Genomic DNA, 15,277 nt, shown 5'->3' with positions numbered 1-15,277 from the left:
CGCTGTATATATGTATGCCACTCCTGCTAGGCTCGGAATACTGGCGTGCAGTATCTTGAAATAAATAATAAAATAGTGGAGCGCCCTAACCACTGCGTCAAGCCGGCGAGCTGAAAATTAAGTGTACCCCTTAATATTTAGTGTAACTAATTGATGAGGCATACTCATGAAACAAAGCAGTGTCCAATGCTTGATACTAGTCTGTACTAAACAGCCCACACACAATTTTCGGTGGTCCTTAAATTACGGGCACGACAAACACAATACATCAAGATACGGTGGTAAAAGGTATGTTTCCCAAGTGCCGCATAACTGTTTTTTGTATGGTTTGTCAAGAATGCTGGTTGTGTTTTCACAAGTGTGGGCCTAATTCTGACACATACAGTATGGCTCACTGATAAGCGCGGGACAGATGGAGGAAATAATCTTCCTTCGGCTCAACGCAGAATGAGACACCACACCGCTTTAGTGAGGGCGGACATGTGGACGCGCTCAGCCAGCTGCTGAAGCTCTGCGGCCAGAGTAGTCCGGTGACCTTTGAAGAGGCCCTGAGGCTCAGGTGGGCATTTTTGCATGAAGTGAATCGTCTAACAAAAACTTATCTATGCGCGAAAGTAAGAGTCGTTGTTGTTGTTCTGCCCTTAGAAAATGAAAAAGTTGGTGTCCAACCAAAGTAATGTATTTGCGTGAAAAAGGGAGTCGTCTTACAGATGGGCATCCTAGCGCAAAAAATGAACACTGAAGAATAGAGTCGCATAGACCGCGAAGGTATGTTTTAGTGCATTAGCACTGTGTGCTTCACTCGTGGATTTCGCTGACGTCTTTCTGAAGGCTGTGTGACTTTGAAAAAGAAATTGCAGATATGGCTAGCGATGGCTATTCTCTTTCTCAAGTTGCATTTCTAACCCTCCACTGGCTCGCTCATCGATATTAGCGACGAGGCAAAATGGTTGCATCGCTGTTCTACCTATCTTCCAAATATGTTTTTCATAAGTTGCTTTTTTGTTTTACTTTTTCTGACCTACTGAAACTGCTTCTTGCATCTAAGCACGTCTCTTCCAGAAAAACAAAAAGAGCACTGCAGAATCTAAATTGGAGTAATGCAAAAGCACGGATGCTGGTGTTGGTTGCTTCTGGTTGCTTCTAGTTGCCTGATAAATAAAAGGAGGGTACTGCGCACAAAAAGACAAGGACCAGAAGAGAACACCACAAGCGTAGACTCGCGAGTGATTTTTATTTGAAAAAACTCACCTTATTTGTCATGATTGACCGACTCGCCCAGCAACGCTTTCTCCTATTCTAGTTGCTTATTGCGCTAGTTGCGCGCCAATCCCTTCCTGTGCCCTTTTTCGGCTCTACTTCCGGTTGTGTGACGTCACATCCTTGACGTCACATTATTTCACTTCTTATTTACCCATTTTACTGTTCGGTAATTTCGAATTACACGCCAATCCCTTCCTATGCCCTTCTTTGGCTCGACTTCAGGTTGTGTGACGTCACCTTAATTGACTGATTTAATTAACTATTTTAGTATTTTATAGTTTCAAATGTGGCGCCAAGAGATTAATTTCGTCTTTTACATTTTTTGCGTCTAATTAATTACCTAATTAACTTCTTGGTCTAATTATTTTTTCGAATACAACACTACGTCACCCTCTATCGATTGACACCACTCATTAAGCTCTACCTCTTCTCAGTTACTGACAACTGCTGCGGACAGCGTTTACATATTTGCCTGTAATTAATTACTTAATTTAATTATTGGCCTAATTATTTTCTCGGACACAACATTACGTCATCCTCTATCGATTGCAGTTACTCATTAACCTCTACTGCTTCTCAATTACTCATAACTGCTGCAGACACGATTTTGCTGTCGCGGTCTGCGGACAGAAATGAGTTAACATAGGAAAGTAATGCTGTCGCATTGAGGAAGCCTACACTGAAAGGGGTTAAATCGTATTGCTGCTGCAGATGCTTCGCATTTGTCCCAAGATAAATTTGCTGCCATTTCTTACGTAACTCTATTAACAGTCGCGAGAGTCTACAAATGTTTCTCTAGACGCAACTTTGCCTGAAGTTACTAAAGATTACGTTCATTCACTGACAGGAGGCAATGAGGAATCTGGATCGAATATACCGGAGAATAAAAGGTTTCTGGCAAACTAACGACGTAGCTGGGACGCCTGGCTGCTTTTGTTTCGGCCCACGATTACTGCCGTCACTGTCTCCGTGACCATGAAGCTGCCGTGTAAAAGTTGTATTTCAGTGGTGTTTTTGAGCTGTTCGTTAGTTGCGGTTGTCTTTTTTTTTTACCTTCTTTTTTTCGCGACGACAGCGCTATCGTATGCTTATTTCATCGTTTGTTGCCCAAAATGATTCGTTAAAGCTCATTTTTTTTTTCAGAAGCAATTAAAACCGGTACAAATCCACAATATTATCTGCTCAGCTGCAACCATTGCCAAGCGATAATCCCATTATAATCCATTTATGTGCAGCTGTATGATGCACAAGGAAGCTTGTAGACGCATTGCTGCGAATATGCGGACTTTAAAGGACAACTCCGAAGGTTTTCAGCCATTCGCATATTAAGGTAAAATTTTTACTGTAGGTTTTCTTCTTCGCCCTGAAGCATTCCTTCAAATTTGGACGCCATGCGATAATTGATAAGCGCGTAACTCAATTTGAAAATGTGCTGTTTCGTGGCCTCCGTTCAAACGAATTCTGCAGGAAACACTGTGTTTGTGACGCCACAAGCATTATACCTGCGTTACGGCTGACCTTCGCGTGATCGTCAAATTTCGAGGCCGTTATTAACAGGCTATCCCGGCCATTTTATGTACTGCATCGTAGTTTCCAGACCTATTTCCACCATCCGATCCATGCACGAGGTTTTCCAATACTGTATGGGGCGTCACCGTTTCGTCAACTGGAACGTCGGTTTTGTCCGTGAAACTAGTTTCGAATTCGATTTGCTGTTATTCCATTTTAAAATTAGTTGCACTTAGAATTTTGAAGAGCGTTTTTTTTTTTTTGTGCGTGTGTCTGAGTGAGGACACATCGATAAATCTATTGCATTCAGTAGCTGAAATAATAAAAACACCACCGGAGTTGACCTTTATTGAGTAATTAAACACTTTTTCAAAATCTCTGCCTTTGACATTCTTCCAGAATCAAAAGTGTTTGCATATATACAGAGCATGTCGACTACGTTTATTGCGCAACTGACGCACTGCAGTGTTTTGGTAACCCGATGACTTGCGCCTCTTCAGCGGCTGATCTTCTGGAGCTGTTTAGATGTTTATACCCATGGTGTAAACATACCGACACCCTCGTTATTCTGCCTTTTATGCATAACTATCAAGCCTTTGTTGCCCATATTCTTTTTTATTTCCAATTCGTTGTAGTGGTTAAGGAACTGGAAATGTAAAGTATTAACTATATTAAAATTACATTTCGTGTCTTTACGCCCTGGCCGAAACTGTGACGATGATCGCACTAACCACTGGTCCCCGACTTAACCCGGTCAACTGGAGTCAGTTGGGAGTCATGCGGGCTCAGGTACGCGCTCGACCGTGGTCGGCAATTTTTTTCGGCTAGGAAATATAGGGTCTGAAAAGAAAATGAACGAAACATTTGGCGTCCGTAGACGGTCGTTGGAACCTTTTATTGGTCGGCGCTAAATCTCAATCGTGAGTGAGACTGTCATTCTCTATGCCCTCGGTGATAGATTAAACCAGGCAGGTTCACGGTGGCCTCAACTGTGGAAGCCGGCTGCGTCATATGACATGCAGAGTCTGGCACGACTGCGGATCGAGCAGATCCGGAGGTTTTTTCTGTTTCTTCGCTCCTCTCACACGCGTGGCTTAGAAGCGCCTTTGTCCCTCCCCCTGTGCAGTGAGAAGGGCCTGTCCTCCCGGAAGCTGGGCGAAGGCTGTTCAGCCGAAGTGTACAGCATCAGGAGGGCGGACGCCGACGACAGCGCCGTAAAGGTCGTGCCTATCGGTGGCGAGTGGAGAGAAGGCGTCGAGAAGCCCCTCTCGGTATCCGCGGCCATCCCGGAGGTGGTCATTGCGAGGTGAGTCAATTGTCAGCCGACTTCATGAGCACAAAATGCGCTTAATTTCTATCCTGCAGCAAACCTGCGCGTGGAACAGAATCCGCAGCGAACTGGAGGCAGAATGTGAAGCGATACACTTGGCCGAATCCGGAGCTGAGCTTGAGTCCCATAACAAAGCCTAACATATATTAGACATTTCGAAATTTTCTGTGCGATTGGTACAAAGGAGGAAATATCCTTTGACGATTATGCTTCTCAGATCCTTTGACGATTATGCTTCTCAGCATTACATCAATCCAGAAAAGCTGCTGCACACTGCTGCGATTTGTGCTGTCGTTATTTCGCGATTTGAGAATGTACGATTGTTTCTTCGCGTCTGGTTTTATGTAGAAGTGCTCGTTGTGACAACATGGCGCGGAGATCATTGGGCAGCAGGAAGCTCTCTGTCAACACGTAATAAAAATTTAAGGCCTGCGCTCTCCGGACTTGACGTCGTGTCCGCTCAGCCCATGCATGCATGGACACACCACCCACCAACACAGCCGTCGTACTGCGGGCCTTTTCACTGCGCCACTTGCTCCCCGTCTATGGGACATGCATAGCGAGATCAATGTCGCAATACGAGCAATACGTGCGCTTAGGCGTAGGAAAATGTCCCCGCTGCGAAAGCTCACTGATTGAAACAGCAGGTTTGGCGAGTCGAATTCCTTCACATGTTTTTCTGAGCGCACTTACCAACTGGGATAGGAAATGATTCATGGAGGAAAACTCGATTGTTAGTGTGTTCGACTACTACGGCTACTGATTCGGGGGACCGCAGTTCGATACCAGTTGCTGCGACCGCATTTCCGCGCAGACGATAAGGAAACCGCCAAAGTGCTATACAATGTCAATGCACGTTGAACAATCTTAAGTGGAAGAAATTATATAGAGCTCTCCGCTAGCTCTGGCACACTTTATGACCTTGGCTGCTAGTTAAGCCCCATAACCCTGATCGGCATCAAAAATTTGCAATAACCAAGAAGGGAGCAGTGTGCTGTGGAATATCCGCGTTTGATGACATTTACTACGCGTTCAAGGTAAACGAATGGGCGCGCAATACGCAAAAAACTCGCGTGACGTAAGTGGGTATGGGGCTACCACAGCCATAGAATCCAAACGCCTCCGCCGCGAAAAATGTAACACATTTGCTCTTGGACTATTCGAAGTTCTGCAATCTGATAATGACAAAACTAAGCCGTAGCCGCAGGAAAGGTTCGGCACTCTACGCAATATTTGTGGATAGGCATCCAATTATGTGCAGGAGAAAGGTGAGGAGTTGAGTTACGAATGCGCTTCTCATCTACCTTTTACGACGGCGATACTCCACCGGGGAAGTCAGAAACAAAAAGAAACAGGAGATATTTCTGAAAGATCGACCTTTGACATTTGAGCATGCCTCTGATCGACGATAGTTGGCGCGTTCGGCAGTTTCGGTGACGTTGTGTGCGCTTATGTTCAAGGTCAGTGGAGAGATGTAGAGCGAGCAAGTACGTCTGCGAGAAGTAGGATGCCGTCTGCCATTGAATTAGGACACGCCTACTGCGTCTCAGGATTCTCGTGATGCACGAGAATCCTGTTTCATGCGTCAGCATATACTCTCCTGAAGCAGATACCCGCCGGCGCCCTCACGCGGCGACTCCATGAAACCACGTGACATAATCGAGCACTGATTTGTCGATGAAGGTGTGACGTCATGAGACCAAGGAACATGGTTGAACTGCCGGTCGGCTCGGAGTCAATTGGCATGGTTGTGTACAAACGTGTCAAGACAGTTACGTGTACCAGTTTTAATGGAGCTAGACTCAAAGCCGTGTGTCTATTGTAGTGGAACATCCCCGCAAACAGACAAAGCAGCCGTTGGAATATGTCATTGAAGATGTAATACCGGTGGCAGCACGGCGCTCAGTGTATGCGGCAAGCAGCAGTGACGGACGAGAGGAGGCCAAGCTAACTTCAGTCTTAATGACATCACATAAGTACTTCATGAAATTTTGTGTCCCCTAACTTCTCGGACTTTTGTGCCAACCCACCTATCCTACTGCACGGTAGAGAAGGCGAAACTTGGCTCTGTTCGTGTTATATAAAGATAACTTATTTGGTTTGGTTTGGTCTTTTTTTTGTATGGAGTTTAATATTCCAAAGCGACCCAGGCTATGAGAAACGCCGTATTGGAAGACTTCGGAAATTTTGAACACCTGGGGTTCTTTAAAGTGTATTGATATCGCATAGCACACGGGCGCCTTGCTTTTCGCCTCCATCGAAAAGCGGCCGCCACGGGCAGGAACTTTTGTAACCACAAACATCGTGTAAATGTAATCATTCGTCATCCTAAATAAGGCACATAGCATCACAATGGCCGTAATCTTTGTTTCACAAGAACATCAAGCCTGCGTGTCCTCTTTAAGTTTGCTAGACCTCGGTGTGAGTGGAATATCGCTACATTCAATTTCCCACTTTTTAAATAGTAGGAAAATATTCTTGCTGAAGAGTGAGGGAAAAAGCGCGGAACATAGCCTCATTCAAGAAATGCCACAAGGCAGCGTGCTAAGTCTTTCTTTTTTAACTGTGTGATGGCGCATTTGCCGCGAACGCTGCCTTCTAGTTTACACTATTCACTATGAGCCGATGATGTCCGCATTTGGGTTTCTGGCAAAGCAGCACATTTTATCCAGTCTACCTGAAAGAAGGTCTAGATGTCACTTATTGCTTTTTAATAGATACAGTAATGGTGCTCTCTTGAGCTCCCTTAGGAGGAAACAGCAGCTTTTCCTTTTAATCGAAAGACTCTGAAGGATTTCCGACTCTGTTTCAATGGTCCACCTTTAACCTCTGCTAAGCAGCACCATTTTTGGGTGTAGTTCTTTACAGACAAGTCTCTTGGGCTCGTCATATAAAATCTATCGAAGGCCAAGTGAAACACTGTTGTGAACGTGTTTAGGCTCTGAGGTCTTAGGGGCGGTTCTTCGTCATCTATACTCACAGTTCACAATGTCCTCACATGTCAAAGAATTGTGTGCTCTCAGCATATTCTTCACGGTATGTCTCTAACCTCAGAGGAACGACTGCAAACATTGTTAGCTAGGGGTCTCCGTCAGTGTTTGTAATTTTCTCAAGAAACTTCCAGCACTCTGCTTATTGCTGAGGCAAGGCAGCCTCCGTTGGAAGTGTTACGAATAGCGGGGACCTGTAGGCATATATCAGTCAGTTCAGTGCAGTCGTTCAGTCGTGTCCGACTCTTCGTGACCCTATGGACAATGTCACGCCACGCTTTCCGGTCTCTCACTATCTTCCTAACATCACATAACTTCATCTGCAGTGCCTCGAGGATGCCATCTAACCATCGCGTTCGCTGCCTACCCCTTCTCCGGCGACCCTCAACCTTTCCCAACATCAAATCTTTCTCCAGCGACTCCTCTCTTCTCATCAGATGACCAAAGTAGCTGAGCTTTAACTTTAGAATTTGACCCTCCAATGAGCAGTCAGGGTTTATGGTCGATAATATCGACTGGTTTGATCTTCTGGCAGTCCAAGGAACTCTCAAGAGTCTTCGGTAGCACCACAATTCAAACGCGTCAATTCTTCGGCGGTCAGCCTTTTTCACAGTCCAACTCTCGCATCGATACATCAAAACTGGAAAGACCATAGCACGAGTTATACGGATCTTGGTTGGCAGACTAATGTCTCTGCTCTTTACTAGGCGGTCAAGGCTAACCATTGCTCTCTTTCCCAGAAGCAGGCGTCTCCTAATTTCATGGCTGCAGTCTCCTTCCTAGGTAATCAAGAAGAGAAAATCTGTCACCGCTTCCACTTCTTGTCCCTTGATGCTCCAGTACTTGATAGAGCAAGACGCCATGATCTTTGTCTTTTAATGTTCAGTTTAAGCACAAACTTCTCACTCTCTTCTTGTACGCGCATCAGAAGTCTCTTGAGTTCCACTTCACTTTCTGCCATTAAAGTGGTATCATCCGCATATCTAAGGTTGTTGATACGTTTTCCAGCAATCTTCACTCCAGCTGAAGACTCGTCTAGACCGGCCTTCCTCATGATGCACTCTGCATATAGGTTAAATAGGCAGGGCGACAGTATGCAGCCTTGCCTCACTCCTTTCTCAATCGGAAACCAATCAGTAAGACCATGCCCAGTTCTGACTGTGGCCTCTTGCCCTTCATACAGGTTCCTGAGGAGACAGATGAGGTGAATTGGAACTCCCATCTCTTGGAGAGCTTGCCACAATCTGCTGTGATCTACGCAGTCAAATGCTTTCGCATAATCAATAAAGCAGAAGTAGATGGGGTTCTGGAACTCTCTTGCTTTTTCTATGATCCAGCGAAGTTTGGCAATTTGGTCTCTAGTTCCTCTGCCCTTGCGAAACCCAGCTTGCACGTCCGGAAGCTCCCGATCCACATACTGCTGCAGCCTACCTTGGAGGATTTTCAACATCACCTTGCTAGCATGCGAAATAAGCGCGATCGTGCGGTAGTTGGAACAATCTTTGGCACTGCCTTTCTTTGGCATGGGATGTAAACTGACCTCCTCCAAGCCTGTGGCCACTGCAGGGTTGTCCAAATCTTCTATCATAATGTATGCAGAATGTTAACAGCGTCATGGTTGAGGTTTTGAAGCAACTCAGCTGGAATGCCATCAATTCCGCTAGCTTTGTTCTTAGCAAGGCTGGCTAAGGCCCATTCAACTTCACTCTTCAGGATGCCCGGCTCGAGATCAGTAATCACAACCGTCTTATGTTGGGTTTGCACAACTGGGTCCTACTTGTACAGTTCTTCTCTGTATTCCTGCCAATTCTTCTTTATCTCTGAGGCTTCAGTGAGCTTCCTTTGATATCTTTGATTGTCTTATACAGAGCTCTTGTGTTCCTTAATTGGCTGTTGTCCTCAACTGCTTGACACTGTATGTTCAGGAAGGCATTCTTATCTCTCCTTGCTATTTTCTGAAAATCCGCATTGAGAACCTTGTATCTTTTTCTTTCCCCCATAACTTTTGCCATCCTCCTTTCCTCAGCTATTTGCAAAGCCTCTTCAGATAACCAGTTTGCTTTCTTGCATTTCTTTTGCTTTGGAACTACCTTAGTAGCAACTTCTTGTATTATATCACGAACGTCAGTCCACATGTCTTCGGGCTCTTTGTCTTCTAGATCTAAATCTTGAAATCGATTCCTCCCTTCCACAGCATATTCTAATGGAATTTGATCCAGATCATACCTGAAAAGCCTTCTAGTTTTCTGTGTTTTCCTCAATCGAAGCTTAATTTTGGCAACAAGTAGGCATATATATTCTTATGATAGTCCAACACGAAAGGCACCCATTAGCCTCCACAATTCATGAACGGGATAGCAGTCATATAGAGGGTGTCCAAGTTAAGTTTAGCCAAGGGTTAAAAAATAAAGCGTTTGAAGTAGGCCAGAGGAACCACGTGTATACAGCTGCAAGCCATCTGGTGCCCCACAGGCAATTTTTTTGCAATGAACTAATTACTCAGTCACTTTTCGGCTTTACTAACTACACCCTTACACAATATGCGTTATTTGCAAACTTGGATAGCAAATGATAGATAAAATTTGCATTACATTTATTTTCGATAAAGAGGTCATCATGTATATCGTTTTTCCAATTCTTATAGAAATTCCGCCACGTCACTGGCGCATTCGTGCGCTATGATTGTGCTGCCTTCAACCAGGGTTTCAGTGAATGCAATCAGCTGTGTCCATGGCTCCACGGCCCTATGTCCCTCTGCAGCGCCAGGCCAATATGTCCGGGATGGTTTCATCATCCGCTTCAGATAGTCGGCATACGTGACAGTGCAAGTTGCAGCAAGCTCACTGCGCTTACTGCAACCATTGCCGACATATCAGCCTACCACTGGGACTGGGCTGTCGAGGCACGGCTACAGTTCACTCAAACAACGATTGAGATCGCCACAATCGTGGCGCGCGAATGTGTCAGGCACGTGATATTTTTTTTATTTCGCGGGCCTTCTTTATAAAGCTTGGAAAAAAGATACACGTGAGGTTTTCTTTATTGGAAATAAATGGATTCGGAGTTTGAGAAGATGCTTTTAAACTTTGAAAATCACATTTATTATCTTAAGGCAATAGTTAGTAAATTGGAAATATTAACTTATTGTTTCGTTCATTTCAAAATGCAGAATTGCCTCTGGTGCGTCGATTGCTGGCAGCTGTATACAAGTCGTGTCTCTGGCCTACCTCAAATGTTTTATTTTTTAACATTTAGGTAAATTTCAGCTTGTACATCAAGTGTATCAACAATACCACCAGCTTCTTCCAAGTTATGAATTTCGGAAAGGAGACACAGAAGACTCCCCATGGCCTTCCGTTACCCCTAGAGAACAGTTATCTGTCGAAGGGATAACCGTGACATGGTGGTACTCACCACCTCCACCAAACTGTTACGGGCGTTCCAGAGAGATAACAGTCTCACTTCAAAGTCAGGAGCACCTGTATAACATCCGAGCACACCAAAACAACAGCTTCAGTGCCATTTTCGTTCGGCACAGCGCCAAAATATCATATTCCGACACCTCGGCTACACACTGCAACAATATCTACTCTGAAGTTAGCACTTACCAAATACACATGCGCTATTCTGGTTACATTCGTGTGGATGCCAACGGTTCCACTGTTCAAAATTCGTCACCTCCCGCAATTGTGATTCCCCACCTGAATGAGCGATGGTCATGTCAACTGTCTCACGCGATGGAATCAACGATTGCTGAGATGTACGCTTTTTTTTTCTCTCTCCACTTCATCTCATCGGTACGTGACCCGCGTATGTGGGTCTCAGTCCGTACTGAAATCTCTTGGCAGGGTTAGTCCTATGCCATGGAAGGCTATGCTGGAATGCGAAGTTATAAATGAATTTTCCAAGGCTACCAAAAACCAGGAGTATCCCAATAAGTACCCGGACATTGCCTTATTCCTGGAATCACAAATGGGGATGCGTCCACTACTGGCATTCCGTTCTAGAGAGGCGCATTGCATCAATTTTTAAGTCCATGTGCAATGAAATGAACGAAAATGAACGAAAGACGTGGTTTGAGCCAAATCATGAACATTCTGATCTCCATTTCATCGAGATTTTGTTGTTTAATATTCCGATTTCTGTCAGCAGAGCTTTAGGAACGCTCCTTCATCGCTTGCGTTTGGGAACGGCTTACACGAAGCACTTTCTTCATATTATTGACCGCACAGTGAGTCCGCTCTGTGTGTGAGGCTATGAAAATGAGGGCGTGGTTCATCTATTATTTGATAACCGGGTGCATGACAACATTAGGTCAGATTAAGAGAAACTTCAGTGCTATTCACAAACAAAATTTAAATTTTCAAAGGACCCCGCCGGGGTGGCGCAGTGGTTACGGCGCTCGACTACTGCTCCCAAGGACGCGGGATCGAATCCCGGCCTCGGCGGCAGCTTTTCGATGAAGGCGGAAAGCAAGGCGCCCGTGTGCTGTGCGATGTCAGTGCACGTTAAAGAACCCCAGGTGGTCGAAATTACCGGAGTCCTCCACTACGGCGTCTCTCATAGCCTGAGTTGCTTTGGGATGTTAAACCCCATAAACCAACTAAACCAACCAAATTTTCAAAGGCTATTAGGCCCGTGGCCGACGCACGGTGGCCGACGTATGCACTGCAGAGGCAATTACTTGTGTCGTTTATATCATTATTTGAGGACAGTGGCATTTTTGTATATTACTGACTTAGTAGATCTGGCCTAGTCAGTGTTAGAGCTCCTGTCTTTCTGTGAGTGCGTTACCATTTTTTTTTTTTGCTTTTGCTGTGTTTGCGCGAACAAGCTTATTATTCTTGGTTTTCTGTTAGTGAGAACTTCAAAAGCTTCGTTATTTACTCTGCTGTGTATACCGCAAATGTGCTTATTTTTTTTCTTGTCTCCTTGTTTACTCATATCTCTTACGTATGTTGCATTATGTAGTGTTCTGTACTGAATTACGCATTTACACACATATACACACATTTACAGAGTTTACGTCGCTCATCAGTGTTACTTCTCCTCAGGCCTATAGTTTGTTTTACATGCTGTGTGCTCTTTGCGCAATGTTACGTGGTAGTTACGTTATGTTACGTTACTAGCGCATTGTTACACATTCAATGGTATACCGCCCGACCGGATGGTTCCTGTGAATTGATGAAAAAGAGAAGTCGGAAAAGTTTCCTTTATTGTTCATGTAAATAAAAGAGGAACTAAGCGACTTGGCGGCGGCCATAGCAGCAAACGTGCTCGCTAGTCGTCAAACAGAGATTGTCCGTTGTGGAATAAGAACCATCTAGATAACTAGCCAAATGAAATTGGAAACACCTCGAATAATACAGAAGCAGTTGTGTGTATTTCGCTGTGATCACTTGGGGAAAATCTCGTCGCATCGCGCGCTACAAGAAAAGTAATAATACCGCGTCTCACGACAACGAGCAGGAACATGATATTTTATTGCACAGCAGTCACAGTAATATGGCTGCGAGCTGGTGACAGTTGAAAATAACGACCAAATCTTTCAGTGGTTCGCAGCAATATTTTGAAGCAGGAGATTCACTACGCCATATAAAGCCAAGGGCACCGTGCCTGGCACAGGCCGCAACTGCGCATGCGTCCCGTCTTCTTTTTCTCCCTTTCTTATGTCATTGTTACGACCAAGCATCCGCAATTGCGCGCTCTATTGTTCGCCTGTGGGCATGGATAAGTTTTGTGAATATGTGGTGATGGTCCAATGGCTCTAAGTGAGCCTGTTTCCAGGAATCCTGTTTTGTAAGCATGTTTTGCTTTGTGGACAACCTGCAAATGCCAAATTGACCCTGTCAAGAGAACGTCTGGAAAAACACAAAGAAACGTCCCCCTGCGGGAAATAGCAGGAAGTGCTTTCTTTCTTTTGTTCACCCTTCCAGTCGAGAAGTGCTATCCTCCAGTGATGAATGCCTCCTATCCAAAGGAGACGACAGAGTGACTTGTCCGCTGACGTGCAGGACAAGAAAGGAGCATGACTCATACGGCCATTAAGTGATTTCCCGGGAATGCAGGAAAGATTTGCAATTGTCGAAAAGGGACCATGTTGGGAGCCCTATGCGGCGCCACGTGCACTCGGGTTTCTGAGAAGTAAAACCCCTTGTCAGAACCAGCCTGTGGTTTCTTTGCTGAAGAATAGAAATGTACCTCCTCTCCTCGCCGTTCCCAAGCTTTTCCCGCCAGAAGTGATCACGCCCAACGAATGAATGCCGGACCAGTCAGTGCTTCAGACCATCAGTGCAGTGATGTGTTCGATTGGATGCCGATACCTGAGGGGCGTGCCCTGGATTTGGTTGGTCAGCATCTTCAGAGAGGGGCTGGACATAGGGGGTTTTTAAGGACGCTGCAGAGCACGAAATGTCGCTCTGGGCCCTGGGTAAACGGCTCATCCAGTCGCTTCTCGCTATGAACTCTCAACGCTTGCCATTTTGCTGATGTACCCTTCTTTTTCATGTAAATATTGTAAATACGTTTTCTCAAAGTGCCAGTAAACCTGCTTGTACATATTTTACCAACTTCGAAGATTCAGTCCTTCTTCAACCCCGAGTCTCTGCACGCTACCAAGTGAAGGCCGGGTCGACGTAGCCCCAGCGTCACGACAACTGGTGACCAGCGTTGGGATCTGAATCTACAAGCCACAACATCTGGTGATTGGAGGTGGATCTGAAGCTACAAGCCACAACATCTGGTGATCGGAGGTGGCATCTCAAGCAACAAGCAGGAGCAACAATCGGCCAACAAGAGAGCAGCTCGGAACATCGATCGCATGTGTGGGTGAGTGCTTGGCTTTTCTTCTGATGTGGACCAGGTTCTAGAACAGGGTTAGATTTTAGAACTGGTAAAAAGTGTTGAAACGCCTTTAGGTTTGGTAGTTTGCACTGTTGTTTTGGAAGTAGCCGACACTCGGAGCGATCATGGACCTACAAAAGCTGCAGAAACCGGAACTGTTGCAATTGTGTGAGGAACTGGGAATTGATACAAGTGGTTTGGCACGAAAACCTTTGATTATAAAGGCAATCACAGATTTGGGAGCCGATGATGAGGAGCTCAGTGAAGCATGGAACCTCATCGCCCAAAAAAAAGAGGAAAGGGAGCGCGAACGTCAGAGGGAAAAAGAGGAAAGGGAGCGCGAACGTCAGAGGGAAAAAGAGGAAAGGGAGCGCGAACGTCAGAGGGAAAAAGAGGAAAGGGAGCGCGAACGTCAGAGGGAAAAAGAGGAAAGGGAGCGTGAACTTGAGAGGGAAAAAGAGGAAAGGGAGCACGAACGTGAGAAGCTTGAAAGAGAAGCAAAAAAGCTGGACCAAGAAATTGAGCTCCGGAAATTAGAACTAGAGTTGAGCAAGAGGTCGGGCGATTGTCCCCAGCTAGCGGTACCTCGTCTCAACAAGGAGGCAGATTTCAAGATGTCAAAGTACATGCAGCCATATGTGATATCAGGGGATATCGGTCTGTATCTGGCTAACTTTGAGCGAACCTGCGAAAAACTGTCCTTCCAGCGAGACACTTGGTCTCAGAGATTATTGACGGTTCTGCCCAGCGAGGCAGCGGAGGTTGTCGCGCGGCTAAGCAAGGAGGACGCGGACAACTACGAGAAGGTCAAAGCTTGCCTTCTGAGAAAGTATAGGCTTAGCGCCGAGGCGTTCAGACAACGTTTTCGGAACGCTACTAAGTCCAGGGACGAGAGTTACCCTGAATTCCTGTACAATTTAAGAGTAAATTTGGGCGAGTGGCTAAAGAGCACAGATTCCTACAGTGATAGGGACGCTGTAGTCGAGCGAATTCTTTTGGAGCAGTTTTATAACTGCCTCCCAGAAAAAGAAAGAAATTGGTTACAGGACAGAGGCGAAATTAAGTCGGCAACTGAAGCTGCCGAACTTATTGAGGAGTATGCTTCGCGCCGACAATTCAGCAACCCAGCAGTGGATAGGCCCCGCAATCCCAAGTTCAGTGTGAAAAACCGTCAGGAAAGGCACTTTGCTAGAGTTGGAAACGAAGAAATGAAGGTTTCTTCAGGCAAATTCCCTAGAAAGGACGGCAGTGAGAAAAGTGGGGAAGTGACCAACGTGCAGAACACAAAGAATAAGCTTGAGGCTAGGAAGCCGCTCACATGCTTTAGGTGTAATGAGCAGGG

At 45.5% G+C, this 15,277-nt stretch overlaps 1 protein-coding gene across 1 annotated transcript in view; it reads left to right on the top strand.

Moving 5' to 3' along the window:
- The window catches only part of LOC146194735 (uncharacterized), an 83,704-nt gene that overhangs the window by 52,862 nt on the left and 15,565 nt on the right, over positions 1–15,277 (top strand). The window contains exons 7-8 of the mRNA XM_084597520.1: positions 447–559; positions 3,899–4,078. Of these exons, the coding sequence (XP_084453646.1) occupies positions 447–559; positions 3,899–4,078 (293 nt within the window). The remainder of the gene's footprint in view (positions 1–446; positions 560–3,898; positions 4,079–15,277) is intronic.

This window comes from Amblyomma maculatum, chromosome 3, assembly GCF_055883805.1.
Source record: "Amblyomma maculatum isolate TAMU_Amacu chromosome 3, ASM5588380v1, whole genome shotgun sequence".
Taxonomy (NCBI): Eukaryota; Metazoa; Arthropoda; class Arachnida; order Ixodida; family Ixodidae; genus Amblyomma; species Amblyomma maculatum.
Note: the sequence above shows the minus strand (reverse complement) of the source record. Positions and strands in the feature narration are given on the sequence as shown.